The sequence below is a fragment of the Hyaena hyaena genome, unplaced genomic scaffold (genome assembly GCF_003009895.1).
Source record: "Hyaena hyaena isolate Hyena2069 unplaced genomic scaffold, ASM300989v1 scaffold_339, whole genome shotgun sequence".
Lineage (NCBI taxonomy): Eukaryota > Metazoa > Chordata > Mammalia > Carnivora > Hyaenidae > Hyaena > Hyaena hyaena.
In genome coordinates, this window is record NW_024080971.1 from 1,381,168 (window position 1) to 1,401,237 (window position 20,070).

At 46.2% G+C, this 20,070-nt stretch overlaps 1 protein-coding gene across 1 annotated transcript in view; it reads left to right on the forward strand.

Moving 5' to 3' along the window:
- PTPN14 (protein tyrosine phosphatase non-receptor type 14) overlaps nt 1–20,070 on the forward strand; it is a 171,202-nt gene that overhangs the window by 109,789 nt on the left and 41,343 nt on the right. Inside the window, exons 4-7 of the mRNA XM_039249513.1 lie at nt 8,107–8,204; nt 10,523–10,590; nt 16,403–16,473; nt 17,395–17,482. Of these exons, the coding sequence (XP_039105444.1) occupies nt 8,107–8,204; nt 10,523–10,590; nt 16,403–16,473; nt 17,395–17,482 (325 nt within the window). The remainder of the gene's footprint in view (nt 1–8,106; nt 8,205–10,522; nt 10,591–16,402; nt 16,474–17,394; nt 17,483–20,070) is intronic.

Consider the following 20,070-nt stretch of genomic DNA (forward strand, 5'->3'; position numbering starts at 1 on the left):
ATTAATGCAGGAGTTCAAGAGCAGAAAGCAAAGATCAAGCTGTGGCATGCTTTTCGCTTTTGCAATACCTTGCTATCATTGGCCTTTTTTCACTAGTAGCTAAGGCTTGTGTGTTTGTGTGCATTAAACAAACATTATCCTTTTTAGGAAAGAACTGCAATCCTCTAACTCCCTGAAACCTCTGGAGTCAGAAGTAAGGTGTCTCTGGCAGAATAGGGCACTGATTGACAAACACTGCAAACTTCGGGAAATGAAGTTTTGCCGAGACAGTCTTGTCTTCGTGTGTTTGAGTGTGTGCATGTGTTTGTATCTTCATGCATGCACATGTAGTGGCTTGCGGTGTGAAAAGGCTAGGAGAAAAACTTTCCCTTTTAAGGTTATCTTTGTCGAGTTATAGTTTTAGCCTTGCTGCCCCCCTCCGCCCCCCCCCCCCCCCGTGTTGGGTTATTTCAGTTTTGCACAGTTGCAAGAGTTTTGGCTTTGTAGTCTGCCTGACAATGCAGAGTTTTAATTGACTGTCAACTTGAACATTCATTAAGTATAAAGCTTTCAGATAGTGCATGTGTCAGGTAGCAAACACATCATTATACTTGAATAATCATAAACTGAAATCTTCTCTGGGGTTTTGAGGATAGAGGGACGGAGGGAGGGAGGGAGGCAGGCCGGTTTATCTGGTTGCGTGCCTGTGTCCTTACTGTTTATCGGGTCCTGGCAGACAGAGGACAGGGTGGGCCACGCTGGCCATTATCTGGATTTGCTGTTGTGAACACCCTTTGGAATGGATGGAATGCATTCTTTCTCTCCTGTTGGTATCTGGGTCAATCTCGGTGTTAAAATGATGTGCCTTTGCTGTTCTGTACCCCAGAATTCTAGCACACACAGCTTGTCCCCATCCCCTGTCCTTTATAGTAGAGGAACTTGGACATTTACTCCTTGCTTGCCCAGTGTCAGCCAGAAAGCAGTGCTCGTGGTTTGGTACGTGCTGCACTGCCCTGGAGAGCTGGGTTCCAGTACATTCTGGCAAGAGTCTTCTGATGTGGCTGATTGCGAAGGAAGTTTTCTAGTGAGAAAAGGGCGATTCGAGTCATTACACTTTGCTTCCTAATCTCAATAACAACCTGTCTTTCTGTCTCTTGCTCTCCCCTATGTGTCCCCCATGTGTCTTATAATGTTTCCAGTAGTTGATGGAAAGCCTTCACAGACTGAGGAGTGTAGGGATGGTATGATACGCCCCTCTCTCCCTAAGTTGTCACAGCCCTACTGACTAGGCACGAGATATAAGCTGGTCTGACTGACCTTGAACTGTAGAGAAGGGAGAGGCAGACAGGAGCTGTCTGATAATAACAGGGGTGCTGCAGGTCGATAGTTACAGCTTATAGAATGCTTTCACTAACCTATTTTTAACTATGAGAAAGTGTTTTCTTCCTCTCTCAGATCTCCTTGGGCAGTGGGGGCAAGAGGAACGCATGGGTGATAGGTGCCGACCATACAACTCATCAGGTGTTATTAAGTAAGGTAGTAACAGAATGAAGTCTAGATAACTTTTTTATGATCCATACATAATATAGAAGTACCTTGATTCAGCTGAAGAGTCTATAAAGACTGTTGTGACACTGAGGATGAACTACCGTCTGCTTTTTTAAAAAAAAAAAACTTGCATTTGAGGGGCGCCTGGGTGGCTCAGTCAGTTAAGCATCCAACTCTTGATTTTGGCTCAGGTCATGATCTTGTCACTGGTGAGTTCGAGCCTCATGTTGTGCTTTGCGCTGACAGCTTGGAACCTGCTTGAGATTCTCTCTCTGTCCCTCCCCAGCTCGCATGCACACGCTTTATCTCTTTGTCTCCCTCTCTCTCAAAATAGTAAATGTTAAAAAAAAATCTGTATTTGGAAGTACATGCATCTAAGGGCCATTTGTACCCATTTCTGGGTAGAGCCTTTCCTTCTGGGAGCCTACGATCAGAGACCCTGCTCTCTAGATTTTACTTTGTCCCCCGCTGGGTCTTATAATATTGTTCACAAGTCATTAGAATGCAGGTCTCAGTCTTCTTTTCCTGCCTACCTCCAGAGGAGGAAAGTGAAGTTTCCCAGAGCCTGCTATGGGGGGGGGGGGGGACAAAAACAGATGTGAATAATTCATGGGTCAACTTACGACTGTCCTCTGATACATTTTTACAGAAAGGCTCCTCATACCAATGTCTGTCTCACGTGCTGTGGCACAGTCTAACGGGGAGGAAGCCTGCCTGGTTCTCCAGGCCTTTCCTCAGAGGCACTGGGGTCATAAAATCACCAGGCAGTGGCGTTTTAATTTTCCTTTTTCCTTTTCAACTTCAGTGGAACTGAGGACTTGCCGACAGTGGCCAGGAATCTGATTCCACCCTCACCTGCCAGTGTGGTTAGTGTGTGGAGGGAGAGCTCCCAGTTCCAGTCTGTCTGGCCCTGCCTTCAAGAGCAGTGTTACCTTGGGCAAGTCATTCTCCCTCCATGTGATTTTCTTCTTTAAAAACAAAAGGGTAGGATTTCCCTTGACTTCCCTTATCAAACAACTTGGGCTAAGTCATGCTGTGATGATGTATGACCCATGGATCTCAGTGGCCTTAAGAAACAAAGGCTTATTTCTTGCCCACATTAGGTGACCACCGTGTCCACTGCCTTCTTCCACTGGAGCTCAGGCCAGCTGAGCAGCTGTCCTACTTGGACACTGCAGATCTCAGGACAGACGGAAACAGAAATGGCTTAGAAAGCTTCAGCTCAGGAGTGGCACATGTCACTTCCACCCCCATCCCACTAACCAAAGCCTAGTAGCGCAGCTGGCGAAGGAGGTGAGCTGGTATGACCCCCTCAGAGGGGAGGCTTCATAGAGAGCAACCGTTTGGAGCAATAGCTATGGCCGCCCCTACTCCTGTCTCCACGTGGCATCCTGAGCACTGGCCGCCCCCACTCCTGTCTCCACCATCCTGAGCACTGGCCGCCCCCACTCCTGTCTCCACCATCCTGAGCACTGGCCGCCCCCACTCCTGTCTCCACCATCCTGAGCACTGGCCGCCCCCACTCCTGTCTCCACCATCCTGAGCACTGGCCGCCCCCACTCCTGTCTCCACTGTCCTGTGATTCATGCTGAGAATGTGGAGTCCTCAAGTAGAAGATGACCCAAACCAGCTCATAAGGCTTTTGTACTTTCATAGCTTTTCTCTGTTGGAGGCCCTTCTGCTGAACTGGATTTGGAATGAATATTTCACTTGTGGGAGGGGTGGGAGAAATATTTTCAAAGCAACACGTACTTGGCCTCTGCGTTCCTCTTGCCTTATTTGTGGTTCTGCGGTAGTACAGTCCATACTTTTCAGAACACCACATGGAATTTCTCAATCAGAGAAGCAGCGACAGACCGGCAAGTAGAGCAGAGTTGCATAAGTGCTTAAAGTCACCATACATGAATTAAAAAGAGATTGAAGAGCCTAGCGGCACCTCTGTAAAACATTGAGGATGATATTATGGGGTATAATTTTGAAAGCGTTCTTTGATATGACAGAAGAACTGAATGCTCTATTGATTTGACCCAGTATGGCATTGTTTTTTTTTTTTTAAATCTCTTTTCAGAATCTTAGGGGGAGGAAGGAACTTGGAAAAGTCACTTGTTTTCTTGAGACTGGATGGAACTATTCCAGACAGATGAGACATCTAAAGCTTGATTCATATTATCTGTCAGTTTCCAATTGTAATATTTAATAGCACTGACCATCAGGAAGCTTTTGTGTTTCACCTAGAGGAATTGGGATTTTAATCTTCTCTGTGGATTCAAAACAAAACAAAACAAAACAAAAAACTTTGAAAATAGAAACTGTTACCTTTATTTCACAAGCATAGTTTTGTTCCCAGCTCTTAGAGGGAGAACAGAATCCTAACCCAAAACCATTCATTGGACCCCAGTAGTCAGATGGGCTATTTCCAGGTCTTAGAATGTGAAAACTATTAAAAAGTTTTCCTTGTGAGCTTGGGGTTTCAAAGAGGATCCCTTTGGAAAGTTGGCAAATACTTACTTTCCTGGCATGAAGATTGGTGTGTTTTTTTTTCCCCTCCACCCAGAGCTATGACAGGGTGGAGCATACTTCCGTGAAATTGCATGTTTCCAAAATAGAATTCACTGTTATATTTTACTGCCGTTAGAATTGAATCTCTAATCAAAAATAAGCAAAACCCAAACATTCTAGAAATAGAATTTCAGCTCATATTCTCTAATTTAGTCTTCATATAAGATGGAATTACCATACTTTATGAAAGTGCCTTTTGAGCAAAAATGTACCAAACAAACAATTTCCAGAGTGGTCCAGATTTCATTCTCCTTTCTGCAGCCTCACATCGTCACATCCACAGTCTCGTGTGGTAACAGCAGCCTATCATTATCTCTGTTCAGATTCTCTCACAGTCTGGATGGCTTCCAGGAAAGAGCTCTGCATTCTGCAGCTCCTCGTTCTTTAGCCCACATTTAACCTGAATGACCAGGAGCAATCCTGGTCTTGCTTGCTAGGGCGTTAGAACACTCTGTTGCCTGGAATGGAATGACCTGTACTAGAACTTCCTCATACGTTATAGAAGTGATGGCTGTAGGTGACCGTTGGAATTAGCAGGGTGAGAAAGCCACGATTGTTTTGCTGGCTTCTGCAAATTATATTCCTAAAGGGCGTCGCATGATGACAGGCTGTAGTTGTGGCAGATAATGCTAGGGTAATACCTTTTTAAATGCTTCACTCTTTGGTTCTTAAAAACGGAGCCCTTAATAGTGCACTAGAGAGAGAACCGTGACGTCAGTGGTCCAAGGGAGGAAGAGCATCCCTCCTGGTAGAGATTGTCAGAAACCTCTCCAGGAAGTCCCTCAGCTTTCAACCAACTTCTGCATACAGGAAGTGCTTAATAAGTGTGAGTGTCCACATTTCTCCTGGGCTTGTAGAGCAGAAAAGAAGTCAGAACTGCTCAAGAAGGAGTGGATGCTAATAGAAAAGATTCAACATTGTAGGGTTAGGAGGAGGAGGTGAACTTTACCACTTTGTCCTACCTTGAACTTGTATGTTCTGGTTTGGTGTTGGTTGGTTGGTTTTTCTTTTTCTTTTTTTAAGAATCCTATTCCCATTGTACTTGTCTTCAATAAATGTAAGATTCCTTCCTATCCCGAGATTTATTGTTGTTGTTGTTGTTGTTTGTTTTGTTCATATGGTTTTGATGTCCTTTAACTTTTTTGAGGAGAGTCACAGCAGGAGGTCTATCTCCTTTCACAGTGAACTCTTGACACTTAAAAGATCCTTTGATGACTTAGGACCCTCTTGCTTTCCTAGGTTTCTACAAGGAGGTGTTCTCCTATCTAAGAACCCTGCTAGGTTATAAGCTTAAAAGATCTTCCATGAAAGGCTCCCATGCAGTTCTTTGTCTCTTAAAGGGAAAGTTACTTCACATGAATGAGTAGAGCTTGTACTGTTTCCTTGAGGCACACGGCAGATGCCAGAGGAAAACCAAGAGTCAGGCTAGGGCATGAGGAGAGGACATGGCAGACGTACTAAGGAAGAGCCTTGAGTTGAGGGAAGAGAACACAAACAGGAGACGTGCTGTGTTATATGGGAAGTAAGCCCCCAAAGCCCATGTTTTCCCTCCTTGTTCAAGTTCTACTGAGGTTTCTCCCAGGAGATGAACTAACAGTGTGCATCAGATTGTATTTTTAGATACAAATCTGTTCTTTAAGTAAGGCTGTACAACCTGAACTTTGCCCGTCATTGACAGGGCACAAGCACATGTGCCTCGAAGCAAGGGCACTAACGTAAACCATTTTGTTGGAGCTTTTGGTTTGTCAAATAAAACTGCACAACCTCCGATCCTCAACACGTGCCATGTGCAGACCTTGCTACCCTTTCCCCCTTGTGATGGGAGAAAAGCAGGCAGACAGCAGGCACTTATATTATGGGAGCACATGGGACCACACTTCCGTTGTGTTAACTCACCTTGGGTGAAATGTTTGGAAACGTGGAGCTTGAGTACACTTGAACCTAGGGACTTAACTCTAGTGAACAGGTGAAAGAAGGAAACCAGAAGATAACATGTGGCATATTTTAACTGTAGCCATCCAGATTTCTTCAGTCTGTGATGTTTCGATTTACTCTTGGTGTTTCTTTAACTTCATCCATAATTATAACTTCAAAAAGTTTTCATTTACTCTGATTCTCTGCTGAGACTAATGAAGAGACAGGCTATGTCTTCCCCTTTGCTTTCCATCGTAGACGATTGCTCCAAACTCTGCCCATTCCTCCGTCCCCAGGCAGTGCCTTCAGTTTCACAGGGTTTTAAGAAATATCCTACCAAGTATTTCCACCTTACTGATTGTGCACTGTCAAAAACTGCTACTTCATTACCAGCAAAAGACTTTCAACCACATGTTCTTATATGTAACCTACATTCCTATTTGTTGGGACTTAGAATCCATGATGCTTCTAACCAGCTAAGGATATATATAACTAGGTGAAACAGAGCTGTGTCCACTGACCTTAGAGCACAGACTGGGCACAGAGCTTTTGTACACATACCAGAGTCTTATCTCTGAGAATCAGCACAGACACTTATTATATACATTTCTTTTTTTTTTTTTAATTTTTTAAATGTCTATTTATTTTTGAGAGGGGGAGAGACAGAGCATGAGCAGAAGAGGAGCAGAGAGAGAAGGAGATACAGAATCCAAAGCAGATTCCAGTCTCCAAGCTGTCTGCACAGAGCCCGATGTGGGGCTCGAACTCACGAACAATGAGATCATGAACTGAGCCGAAGTCGGACACTTAACCAACAGAGCCATCCAGGCGCCCCAATATACATTTCTTGAAATGGACAGGAAGTAAGACTATTGATGCAGCAGCGGAGCCTGTAAAATGGTTTTGAATATTTTAGGTGAAAGGTAGGATGGGTGTAGGAAGGACACGTTTTCTAAAGAATTTTTAAATAACTCCGCATGGGTCCTTCGGATTTGAGTATCAGTTTTCCCCACCAGAGACTAACATCGTTGTCCCTGCCCTGACCAGTAGACCTAAGAGGAGAGAAGTGGTGGAGACTCTGTGAGAGGAGACAGGTGGCCTGATTCCTTCCCTAAAATGGGCACTGGATTGATATATGTCATGATATCCATGATAACAAAGTAGAGACAGCAATAATGAGCTCTCGGTGCTGGTTGCCTCTCTCTAGAAGAGTTGAGCTTTGGATCACTCTTGAGCTCCCCGGATTGACATGTCCAAGTTTAGAAAAAGTAGAGAGTTATGGTTACCAAGAGCAGTAAGGTTGTTAGCATTTGCCAAGACTTAATGCTAGGAAAAGTCTGTTATAGAGGTGACTATTTTAAGAGAATGGTCAAGGCAAGGGGAGTCCTAGGAAGACACGCTTGGGATAAGGAGACAGCCAAATGTGTAGGTGATTCTAAGAATACAGTTTTATTGGCAAGGAACCAGTACACTGTATTGATTTCTGAGACCAGTGGTCTACTCTGAGGTTTAATGTTGTGCGTGGGCACGTTCTAATCACCTGCTCTCTGCCGGTTTGAGAATGTACCTCGGGTTGGATTTTTGTGAGTCATGGACCTGTAGCGTTAGCCTCGCTCTCAGAAGCTTCATCCCATCCATTAGCAGCATGCCAAATTATCTGGCCTGTTTGTGCTCTGCCCTACCAAACTTTCGAGTTAAAAAAAAAAGGCATGTTTCCAGAACGTTTTTAGGGACGCACCACTGTTGGATGTAGGTTTGGCCACTGTGTTGCTGTGCGTGTCCAGGTGTGGAAGAGCATTTGTATTCCCCAGCCTCTGTTATGCAGAACGAGTCCTTATCGCTATTTCATCCTGCGGGCCTAGCATGAAATGATTTGATGAGAATGTTCTCAAACTGAGAACGAACGGGATGTGGCACCTGCCACATCAAACAAAGATAAACACAGGTGGAGGGCACTTTCCGCCTCTTATGCAGCTGACCTTTATCAGCATCCCCTGTGTGTCCCGCTGTGTACACAGAGTTTGACATCGAGAGACACTGATGTTGTGGGAACGTATTCCAAGTGTGTGCTTTTAAGGTGATTTGTTCCTCTGCTCCCATGAACAGGTATCAGTATTACCTGCAAGTCAAAAAGGACGTGCTTGAAGGGCGACTGCGGTGTACATTGGAACAGGTGATCCGGCTGGCCGGCTTGGCTGTGCAAGGTAAGGAGCGTGGTGGCCAGCACACGAGATCCCGTTTTTGGTTTGACTGCGGTGTTGCCGGCCTCTCCGAGAGAAAAAGTGAATTTACTGAAACGGTCCCTTAGTAACTCTCACTTTTCATGTTAAGATCCGTTAAAAACGTGGAAATGATTTCTGGTGGCAGGCTGGTGGATTTCCCAAGGCTGCTTGCAAATTGCTCGCGCTTGTATAATTTTAGTTTTATTTGAAGAAATAGCAGCTTTCATCCTGCCTTTAATTAAAGCTACATGCAGGGTTTGCGGAACATTTTCTCAGAATGATTCCACTGCCCGATGTGGTCATATTTTGTGGCTTCATGTCGTGAGTCTTTGACTTTCACGTCAGTTTCAAGTGTGGTCGCTTCAAACATTGCAGTGTAATTTATACTCACACACTTAAAGAGAGAAATACGTATATGTGTATCATATATAATATGAAGCAACAGACACATAGCAAAGTACCTTCATCTTTCAATCTGTCCTGCTTCGATTTATGAGAGCTATTTTTTTAATCTTTTCTAAGTTGTTACATATGTTTTTACATACATTTAGGTAACATGTTACATGACCTTTACATACATTTATACATTACTTTTAATTGAGTGGTAACTTAATTGCCTTTAGTCATATTGGAAACAAGAAAATAAAATATAATTTTTTAAAAGAAACATGTTTCCCTTTTGGTGACTATTTTCTTTAAAATCAGTTCCTGTCCAAACGGAATGCCAGGCGGCTGAGTCCTTGCCGTGCGGACTGTTGTTTCAGAAGCTGTGAACTGAACTTCCCATCCCCAATTCTGAACTGAAGTTGAACCTTTTGAGTTCTAGAATGTCTAAAGAGGCAGACGTCCCTTGATCTCTTTCATCCTGGAGTATTAGCAGTCTGGCAATTTTTGTTGGATGTACGATTCCTAGTAGTTAGCTGCTGTTGTTACCTCATGGATGAAAATACACAAAATACGGTGTATCCCATCTGTCCACTTACAGACTGGAAAGGGAAGGAGCGGTGCCCAGAACGATACAAAAGAACAATTAGTGGTCATAAGAGAAAGATCATTAAATAACGGAGAAGACCCCCTTTAGCAGGAGGAAGAGAGAGAAGACCCATTGTGTCCCTCCTCTGCAAATTGGATATTTCTCCTTTTAAAAGTTTTCTCCTCTGTTCACTTTATTACTGGTTTTTCCTTCTTACTCTTCAGTCATTGGGTTTATCATAGGCCTCCTGGATCCTGGAAGACCCTGGTGATAGCTTTCAGGCTATGGGAAGTCGGTGAACTAACTCTGGCTTTTTTCACTGGGTCCCTGAAGTTGGCCATTCAGTCTGACGGAACTTTCCCCAGTTGTCATATTGGTAAAATATTTTTCCCAAGAACCCTTGGTGGGCCCTTGGAAAGACACATCCACTTAGTTATAAGTCGTGATTTAATACGGCAACTGATGGGTAAACTTGAAAACAGGCCAAGCATGTGATCGTTGCTGCCTTGAACGTCTCACCTAAGTGCTCATTAGTTATGCAGAGTTTGTTAGGCACGTCTTTGTCTTCTCAGCAACGTGTGTGCACCAGCTTTCTGTGTGGACTCTTGTATTCTGTATCTCTTGTACCTTAAAGATACCTGCGCACCCATTTCTACCTCAGGCCAGATGTTTTACGTGAAATGAAGTCTGTATCCTGCTTGGTCTTAGAGCCAGTGGGATTCCATGCAAGACACGTATAGATTGGTGCTGTAGACACACTGTGTTCTTTTCGCGTGTGCTCAGACATACCACAGTGAGATGAAAACAGGGCAAAACAGAATTTTGGGCATCTTGCAACATGTCACCTTGTTTAGGAGATGTAAAACTTTGCAGGGGTGTTTTGCCAGCGGTGATTTATGGTGGGAATTTCCAGCTGCAAATAATATGAAAAGATGCAGATGGGTTTGGCTCTTCAGTTCTCCCAATTAACCTTGAGTTAAAAAGTCCCCTTGGCAGATACTCTTAAGATAATGTGTGGGTGCGTATTTAACAAAAACATAAGTATAGGTTTGTTTTAAATTTTTAAAATAGCTCAGGGATCGCTTTCAAATTTCCCCATTTTTTTCTCCTAGAAAATTGTGTGATCGTGCTCAGATGCTGATATTTACAGTACTGCTAAGTAAAAGTGGCAACAATATCAAACACATCGTGGCACTGTTTTTTTTTTTATTGGATAGTGCAGAAATAGGATGGAGTAATGAAGGTGGCAATAATTTTACCCTTGTTTTATTGCATCTTTAATTTCATGTAATAAATCATACCATTCCCCCCACCCTTTTCTTCTCAGCTGATTTTGGAGACTATAATCAGTTTGATTCTCAAGATTTCCTCAGAGAATATGTGCTGTTTCCTATGGTAAGTGTAATTTCCTTTTTCTTGATTAATTTCCTACTACCTTCTTTGAGTGTTTAATTCTTTCCTTTGAAGATCTCAGAGGATTTTCCATACACGTATTTCCCAGGGAGGAAGAAATCCATGCATTTATAAAGTGGGGACGCATTTTGTAAAAATACTGAAAAATTAAAGGTTCCTCTTCCTGCCTCAAGACCTCTCCCTGTCCCCTGAAACCCCCCTCCCCAGTCCCCATGTCCACTACTGTCCAGGGCCATGACACTCTTCCTAACTTTATGAACGTATCAAGTTTGCTCCCATCCCAGAGCCTTCGTCCTTGGGTTTCCTGTGCCTTCAGTGCTGTGCTCCAGATCTTTCTGTGACTTGACATTGAAGTCTTGAGTCAGATATCACCTCCTCAGGAGGACTTCCTTTTTCCATGACCACCTCTATGTACACTCCAGCCATCCACCACTTTGTGCTAAATCACCTTTTATGTGCATTCTTCGGAGCGCTTTCAGTATCTAAACGTGTTCATATTGACGGACTATCAGCTGGAATGTCAGCTCTATGGTCCTTAAGCAGATACCCTTCTGTCTTGTCACTTGTGTGGCATATATTCTGCGCTCATGAAAATTCATTGAAAGAGTCAGTGGAGTCAGTGAACTCAGACGCCCAGTCTTGGGTTAAATTAGGAACAAGGCTAGGTTTTAATCCCTGGAGAATGTTTGTTTGTTGTTTGGAAGCTTTGGAGTAAATGAGAAGAGTTTTAATGAGGAGGAATGAAGACGTTTGAAAAGCTAGACCCGCTACAGTACCCTGGCTATGATTTTAGAAACCTTGGTCATTCACCACTTGTTTTTTTAATCCACTGTTTTGCCCAAAGCACTGACATGGGTAACTAGCTACCAGGAAATAAAGTTATATAAGAAACGGTGCTTGTTCTCAGGGAAGCGGCCGAATAGTTGGGTAAATAGGAAGTTTGCAAAATCAGAATGCAAAGCCAAGGGTAATAAAGTGCAGTCAGGATTTTATGCTGGGAGAGGTTACATCTGCTTGGGGGAGGGGGTGAGTTAGGGAAGGTTTAAAGACTAATGGTGTGTGAGTTGTATCTCAAAGCGTGGGCAGCACTGGAGCAGGCAGACAGGTAGGGAGCAAGGAATGATCTAGACGGAGAGAAAGAGCAGGGGCCAGGTGGCATGAGTGATTGTGCAAGAGTCAGTGGTGAGTCTGACTGTCGCTCAGTAATGGCAGCAGATGCGATGAAACGTTTCAGGGCCGAAAACCCATGGCATCCGTCTGGGGATTTGCAGACGCCACAATTTGAGAACTGCTGGATTAGAGCAATAAGACCATTTGTGAAAGGAGGTCAGATGCGGCATGGTGCTCTTGGCAGGAGATGATTTAGGTGTTATGAGTGACAAGAAAAATGCGAAAGCAAAGCAAGAGGTATTTTGGAAATAGAATGAACAGAACTTGGCATCCAGTTGGCTGTGGCATATGGAGAAAGTAGAGTGTCTAGTTCAAGTTTTGAAAGACTAGGATAAGTAAGGCTGTAGTTATTATCCCTCTCAGGGTTTGAGATGAGCTTGGATTGCTGCACACTAACCTTTATTCTTATAGGTCAGGGAAATACTGCAAGATCTCTGTGTTCTCATGAATAATTCTTTCCTTATTCTTCTTCCCTCTAAGAAAACAGCTATATTGTCTGATTGGTCTGTTGGTTTTTATGCCTTGTTAACTCTACCCATCAAATCAACCTGTATCCAAAGAGATTAGCGTATTGCTTGCCAGAGAAGCGCTTCATAAGACTTGGTGTCAACATGCTTGAATCAACATCTTCAGCATCTCAGAGGCTCACCTCAAACATTGGGAGGTTCCCCAGTGTGCTTATGGGGAGGAAAGTAACATTCACACCTGAGAATTTTAGAGAGAGTGCTTTTTTGTGTCAGTGGAGACAAGAATTGGGTTGATAATTTTCCACGATTTTTTTTTCACCTTTCTAAAAGGTCTTACCTAACCTTTGGGCAGAGACCAGGCTTAGGTGCTGTTTAGAATTTTAATGGTGATTGCCAGCATGATACTGTGAGTTTGTAGATGTTAAAATGCTTTGACAGGTCCCCTGGCTACCTGTGAAGCTGGAAGGAGTTATTTTGTGTATCATACCTTTTCCAGAATAGGACTGTGTCTCCACTGGGCTCTGAGCAAATCAGATACCTGAACGGCATAGACCTTGTTAAGTCTCAAAGTAAACAGACAAATATGGATATGTTATTCTTGGATCTAAACTTCCCCTCTTCGAGATAGTAGCAACTTCCATTGAGACACAGGGCCGTGTATATCCAAATTGAAATGACTTAAAGTTAAATAAAATTAAAAATCCAGTTCCTCAGTTGCATTAGCTACATTTGAAAAACACTCCGTAGGGGCACCTGGGTGGCTCAGTCGGTTAAGCGATTGACTCTTGATTTCGGCTAAGGTTAAGCTCTCATGGTTTGTGAACTCGAACCCCACGTCAGGCCCTGTGCTGGCAGTATGAAACCTGCTTGGGATTCTCTCTCACCCTCTTCTCTCTCTACCCCTCCCTCCCTCCCACACTCACTCACTCCCTCTCTTTCAAAATAAATACACTTAAAATTTTTTTTTAAAAAATAAAAAAACTCTCAGTAGCCGCTTATGGTTAGTAGCTGCCATACTGAAAAGCTTGGATATAGAAATTTCCATCATTACAGAAAGTCTTGCTGGACAGCACGAAACACGCCGTGGCAGAAGCTGATGTCAGTGTGTACATCCGAACCGCGAATGTTCCCTGGCTTCTGCCCTGTCATTCTGTCCCATGATGTACCCCGGATACATGGTGAACTGTGGTCAGAAGCCAAGCATTCTATGCCCATGTCCTGGCTGTGCCATTTACCGGCTGTGTGAACTTGGGCCATTATTTAATTGAATCTGTTTTAAAATTCAATTATTTCACCAAAGCCTCCGTTTTCTCATCTAAAAATGAGGCTAGCATGCCTCCTCCAGCTGTCAGGGCTGAAGGAGAGAACACACGTGATGTGTGTAACTTGACATGCGGTGAATTCTCAGTAAGCAGTTAGTTGTCCTTGTCATTGCCATCATCATCATCTTATTATTAGCATCACTGTCTGTCTCTGTTATGCAAGTGCCAGGAGGCTGAAGACTGCTTTTCAGGCACCAACACTACACTGTTTTAAAACGTAAGCAGAGGACAGGCCAATGGTGCAAACGATCACTAACCTGCTCTGCGCGATTAGAAACTCTGGTTTGACGATGTGAAACTTTGTTGCATATTGAGTTTAGTACGATAAGCATTTATTGAGCACTTACTGCATATGGAGAGCTTATAAGCATCGTGTAAGAGCCCGTGATAGGCCCCTAAGTGATACTGAGCAGAACTGCTGGCCTTAGAGGCCTGTGATGAAGTAGAACGAGGGTGAAGGGTAAAGGGTTAGATGGGCATCCGGGTAACTCTGTAAGAGAGACAGTAGGCCAGCTGTGGTGAGGGTGTATGAGCCACATGCAGAGCGGAAGAGGAAAGGCTTACTTACATCCGCGTGGGGGAATCAGGAAGCCCAGTCAAGGGAATGGTAGCTGAGACGAAACCTGAAGGACAGGGTGACATTTCACTCACTGTGATGGGCCCCGGCTGGTTCCTCCTGGAAGGCTCAGCTTGAGTGTGTCAGGAGACATAGAAGCATTCTCTTAGGAAGAGGGCTTTGCCTGAGGCCTTGAACCTTTGAGACAGAGGCCTGGAAGGGAAGGCCGGGTCACGCCGAAGAATGGTCTGAATGCCAGGCCCAGGTGTTGACCTAATTGAGCAGGCAGTGGGGAGCCACAGAAGGTTGTAAACCTTCTGCGCCATTCCGCTGGAGTTTTCAAAGAGAAGACCACATTCCTTTGGTGGGGGAGGGAAGATGGGATGAATGGCCTTGTTTGATCTCACGAAGCAACCGAATTTGTCAAATGGCGTTTCTGCGGCAGAGAAAAGAACAAGTGAAGGACACAGGGCAAGCCACAGGTGTGCTGCCGTGTACAGGCACGCAGTCTGCCGTTTTTCATTTCCGCGGGGCCACTCGCGCATTCTGGGGGGCAGGGGCGCATACCTCAGGGGGGCCCACACCCAGATGGAGGCGCTTGAATTGAGTACAATAGCACAGGGGCACCTTTAGTCTTTTTCTCCTTTCAGAGTAGGAAGCGGAGGCTCAAGGGAGCACTTTGTGATCTTCACTTACCTTTATTTTATCCTACCGCCACATGCCTTTCATTAGCTTTTCCAAATCAGTAGAGTGTTGGGACTACCGCCCAGGACCCAGATGCACGCCCGGCACGCCCGTGGCCCTTCCATGCAGCCGCTTTGTTGTTCCCCGGCATAAAACTGACCCTAGTCCTCATCGGGGACTTGAGCCATTTCAGTGGATGGCTAAACGGACACAGCAAACTCTCCAGTTAACGGATGAGAAATAAGAGCTGCCATGATCCCCTCCACCGTCTCCAAGAATTTTCGTGACCACCTGCAGTGCTATAGAATTGTATAGTGTGTAGTTACACCCTCATTTTCCGGATTTAAAAGATACTGATTTTCACGTTTTCCTGATTTGAGATGGGATGTTTCTTGTAGTTTTGAGGTGTTACTACTTTTTGGGGATGGGGTTTCATCCATGGAAAATTGTTAAATTGGGGGCCATCGCTATGTAAATGGTACTTTAGAATCAAGGGAATCGGCCTTTGGGATGTTTTCTGCCAAACCTCAGCCCCCAGCCCCTCACCCCCGTGTCTACGATGAGCATCAGAGCGCCTCACCAGGACACACAGCTCGGAGGCCCTTCCGACACGCCTTCTGGAGCTCAGAGTGTCGTGGCACATGTATCTCTGCCCTCCTCAGTGCTTATCAACCTAGGGGCAGACGGCGGGAACCGGCCCCTAGGAAGGTCCGAGGCGGCTGGCCCTCAGCCTGAGCCTCCACAGGCTACCACCAGGGACTCCAGGAGCTCTGGAGTCGCCACGTCTGTCTGGGTCTCAGGAACTGGTTGCTCTCATCTCCCTGTCTTGGATTTCTTCCTTCAGACCATCTCCATGCTAGTGAATGTGTAATGATCCCTGATGTATTCCTGCTGTCTGTGGAGGGGTGTTGGGAGGAGGTATGTGTGATTGGCTCTAATCCCGTGGGAGCCAGCACAGCAGGGGTCCCTAGGGGCCTGGGATTCAGGTGGATTCAGGTGGTCGAGATACTGGCTGGCCTGCTACACGTGGTCCGCTTCCGGAACTCCCTACTTCTCCCCAGCCTGGCCTCTTGGGCTCCATGGAGTCTGCCAAGGACCATGTATGAGCCCTCCCTGCCTTCAGGTAGCTCTGAATTAGTGCATGGATATTGTGGTGGACAAAACCGCCAGGCACAGCCCCTTTCTAGGCTCAGCGTTTGAAACCATGATGGGCTGGAAATTCATACCCTGATTGTTAAAAATACAGAAGTCCTGACAAAGCAGCTTCAATAAAAGTGAGTCTGGGAGGCAGACAAAGAAGAAAAAGGTAAATGAAGACATTGCTATTCCTATACCCTCTAGAATTTAGGTGGCTGCCCAAACTATGTCTTGAAATAGGCACGTTAGTTGTTAAGTGGAGAGCCTGAGTTACAGCGGAGAGCCATGTTATAAAAGTAAGAACGGACCGTCAGCCCGAAAGTGGACCACCTTTGATTTGAAGGAGTAAAGGGGAGATGGATGAAGTGAGGCTAATCAGGAACATCTGGAGAACAGAGCTCCTAAGGTTTGCTCCTAAGCAAAACAGTACATGACTTTAACCGCTTCTGTTTTGATAGGATCTGGCCCTGGAGGAGGCCGTTCTGGAGGAGCTGACACAGAAGGTAGCCCAAGAGCACAAAGCCCACAGGTAGGGCCTGACCAGCAGCTGGCTCCCCCCCACCCCACCCCACCCCCACCCCCAGCCGCTGGCTCCCACCCCAACCGCTGGATCCCCAGCCCCAGCCGCTGGCTGCACTGCTTCCTGCACGTGGTTCTGCCCGTTTCCAGAGGCGTGTATAGATTCCAAAACTGTGCTTGCCCTCCCTCCCCTTTCTCCTCTTCTTCTTTTTTCTTTCTCTCCCTTTCTTCTTTCCTTTTCTTCTTTCACACCAGCCCACATAGATGTGAAGCTGTTAGCCAGCAGAAGTCTTCTCTCTGACCTTCCTAAATCTCTGTTGCCAGAGCTGGGGAGCCCGGGGCTGCTTGAGCTAAGTGTGAAGACCTACAAGAACTGCTTTGGATGGGAAGGTCAAGGTCAAGAGGGAGAGGAGCAAGACTGGAGGAGGCACTGAGAGCTTGTTAGCAGGGTTATGTGGAGCTCTCTGGGACCAATGGGAAACACCTTCCCTTCCGACCTCAGAGGACCTGTGCAGGGGTCCCAGGCTCCCTCTCCTTTTGGCCACTCAGCTGCCAAAATAACATCCTCATAAGCTTTTTCCTTGTTTTCTTAATAGTGGAGATTTTTTTCCCCCAGGTGGGAGAAAAATAACTTTTTTTTTTAAAGCAGTCACAGCATTATTCATAGGGATGTCTGAAATAATTAGTGTTTATAGGGCTGAGGCTCTTAATTAAATACCTTCCTCTTATTCTTCCCCGTTGAGTGAAGGCTGGTGGGGAATATGTTAACAAATTCCTTAGTAATGTACCATGTCCTCACAGTTGGGTGATGATCACTCTTCCCAGAACTAGAGCTGAACCACAGCTCTGGAATTTGCCATCAGGAGTGTAGGATCTCCACTGCCTCTGTCGCTCTTAATCATTTCCTCCTTTGATGCTGTTTGGATTTTAGTGGAATTCTGCCCTCAGAGGCTGAGCTCATGTACATCAACGAGGTGGAACGTTTGGATGGATTTGGACAGGAGATCTTCCCCGTGAAGGTAATGCACCCTGGCCTGTACCTCCTTCAGCTTTCTCCGAACGTCCCTGGCGATTGGAAAAGAGTGATAGGCCACAGGCCAGAACGACCTGGCTTCCTTATCGCCACAGGGCATTAGACAACTTGTCCTGTTTACTTTAGGTAAAGCAAACACTTCTTCTTAACTAAGAGATTTTGAAGTTTTCCCTGGTCGTGGGCAGAATAGCTTGTTCGTAAGACAGCCGTCTGAGTGAGTACCAAACACAGCCCACCCACCAGCCCTGGGAAGATATGCGGTCACCTCCAGTTTTGCGACAGGAAAGCAGCTCTTGTCAGCTGTGCGTTAGTATGAAGACCCCACCCAGGAATATTCTTTACTCGCTGCTTCTCTCTCTCTCTTCTTTGAGCTGACACAGGAATCATTGCTTGGGAGGCAGAGAGAAACCTTTCCTGTATGCAAGCACACTTTCTGTCTTGAGTTCTGGAGAGCCTCCATTGTGGGTTTCCAGCCCCTTTGGTGTTTTCTGGAAGCTGTGCCCAGGAAACCGTTACAGCACATCACGTCCTTTGCAACAGATCCCCATCCTGAAGTGGGTGTGGTTGGGGGGGGGCGGGTCACGGTGCATGGTCATTTATGGAGCGGAGCCCATACTCCACACTCGTTTTCTTCTCTCCACTGACCCACTCTGCAGAAGACAGAGCTTTGTCACAAACCTTAAAGCAACTGGCACATTTCCACAGTTTGGGAGATGGTGCAATTTTAGCACAAACATTTCATTCTAAACTGGCTCCGCTGGCTGTTTTATAAGTGTTCTGTTCCTCTCTGCTGCTTGCTTGCAATTTGCCTTAATGAGAACTGCCCATGTGCATCAAGTAGAACGAGCAGGGTGGCCGCAGCTTGTGGAGAGGGCTAAACGGCTCTTTTTTAGATTTGTTTAATTTTCTTTTGCTTCTCTAATGGCCACCCTTTGTAGGGTTGTAATCCATTTTCCTTGCAATAATGCCTTATGAAGCCATCTGCATCCCACTTACATTTCAGCCGCCCATATATAGTCATGATATTTTGGGCTGTTGAAAAATCAGGGTAAACTTTTCTCCACTTCCAGAAAACTGACTTCCCAGCCCCAGGAAGTCCGGGGTTTCGTTGTTGTGTTCACTTATTCTGTTGTTTTTGGTCATTCTGGGCTGTGGGAAACAGGGGCAGTGGAGATCATGTTGAAATCTGCTGTGCCTGTCCCCGATGCACTTTCTGGTATGTTCTTTCGTGGGAAGAGCACAAGGGGGGTACTGTCTACCTCGGTCTGAGTGGGCAGACAGGCACTGCTGACTCACAGCCCGTGTGTGTGACTTAGCTGGGTGCCTTCTGTTTCCCCACGTGTCTGTTCATGACTAAGGCGACCACCTACAGACCATGTGATGCCCAGGGACATGGGTGACGGGAGGGGCCATGGTCAGCTCTGAGATATGCGAAAAAGACAGGAGGGTGTGCAGGGGCAGACCGAGCAGCGATAGAGCCCCAAGTAAAGTAGACAAGCCTGCTATGGCTATATCTTAGGGAAGAACATTTCCACGTAGTGTGGGCTTTTCCACCAGTGGTTCCTCAACGTTTTTCAAGGTCAGAGGCGTTCCAGTCCACTTCCTGACAGGTCTGCCTCTCCCCCTCCATGTGCACAGGCGGGCATTGCCCCGTGGGCTCCCCATGTTGTCTAAGCGCATGGACACAGAGAGGGTGCTTGTGTCTAGAGCCTCGATCCTTACCGGAGTGGGACACCAAGCCCCTGAGTTTTGACCCACACGGTGTCTGGGCATCTGTCCTATGTTTGTTTCATTGCCAGGCCCTGGTGAACTGCTCCTGCCGCGGCCTCATCCCCACCAGCCTGTGGCACCAATTGATCTACTGGTCTTGTGCACCGGAAGGCTGTTTGCAGGATTCTTTCCCTTCCCCTCTCCACTTCTCCTGACTGCTTTTCCCACATGGGTTTTTCTGCAGTGTCACTTAGCTTGTAACGGCTCCTGACGCCCAAGGCACTTCCTTTCCTTCCCTCTAGACCCTCTCCCGACCCTCCCTCTGCTTTGCGTCCAACAGCTGTCTTGCCCTCGCTCTGTACCTGTTACAAGAGCCCTGTTCTAAGGTGTGCTTCGGCAGGTGGGCTGGGGAGAGGTCCCTGCGACTGGACACTGTCGTCCGTGTGTCTTATGCGAGATCAGGGGTTCTGAGGAATGCAGACATTTTCTTTTATCATCCCATGTCTGGTCGTGCACGCCTCTCTGCTCAGGCCACAAAGAGGGCATCTCCAAGGACAAGCAGGGGGCTGAGGGACGGTTTATTCCCCCGGTGGTGAGCCTTGTGCCCACTCTGCTCCCAAGCACGCTGACAGCGCTCAGGCTCTCCCAGGCAGGAGGTCGGAAACATCTGATGGGATCAGGAGACCAGACGTGGAGATCAGTCATCTGGGCTTCCTCGGCCCAAGGCCCGACAGATTGCCCAACAGCTCTGCGGTCCTCACGCCTGCAGGAAGGCGTGTGCTCAGGAAGCTCCCAGTCAGCGCTCAGCATCCAGCTCTGCACCATGACTCTGTGGCCCAGCATCACCCCACAGGGTGCCCTTGC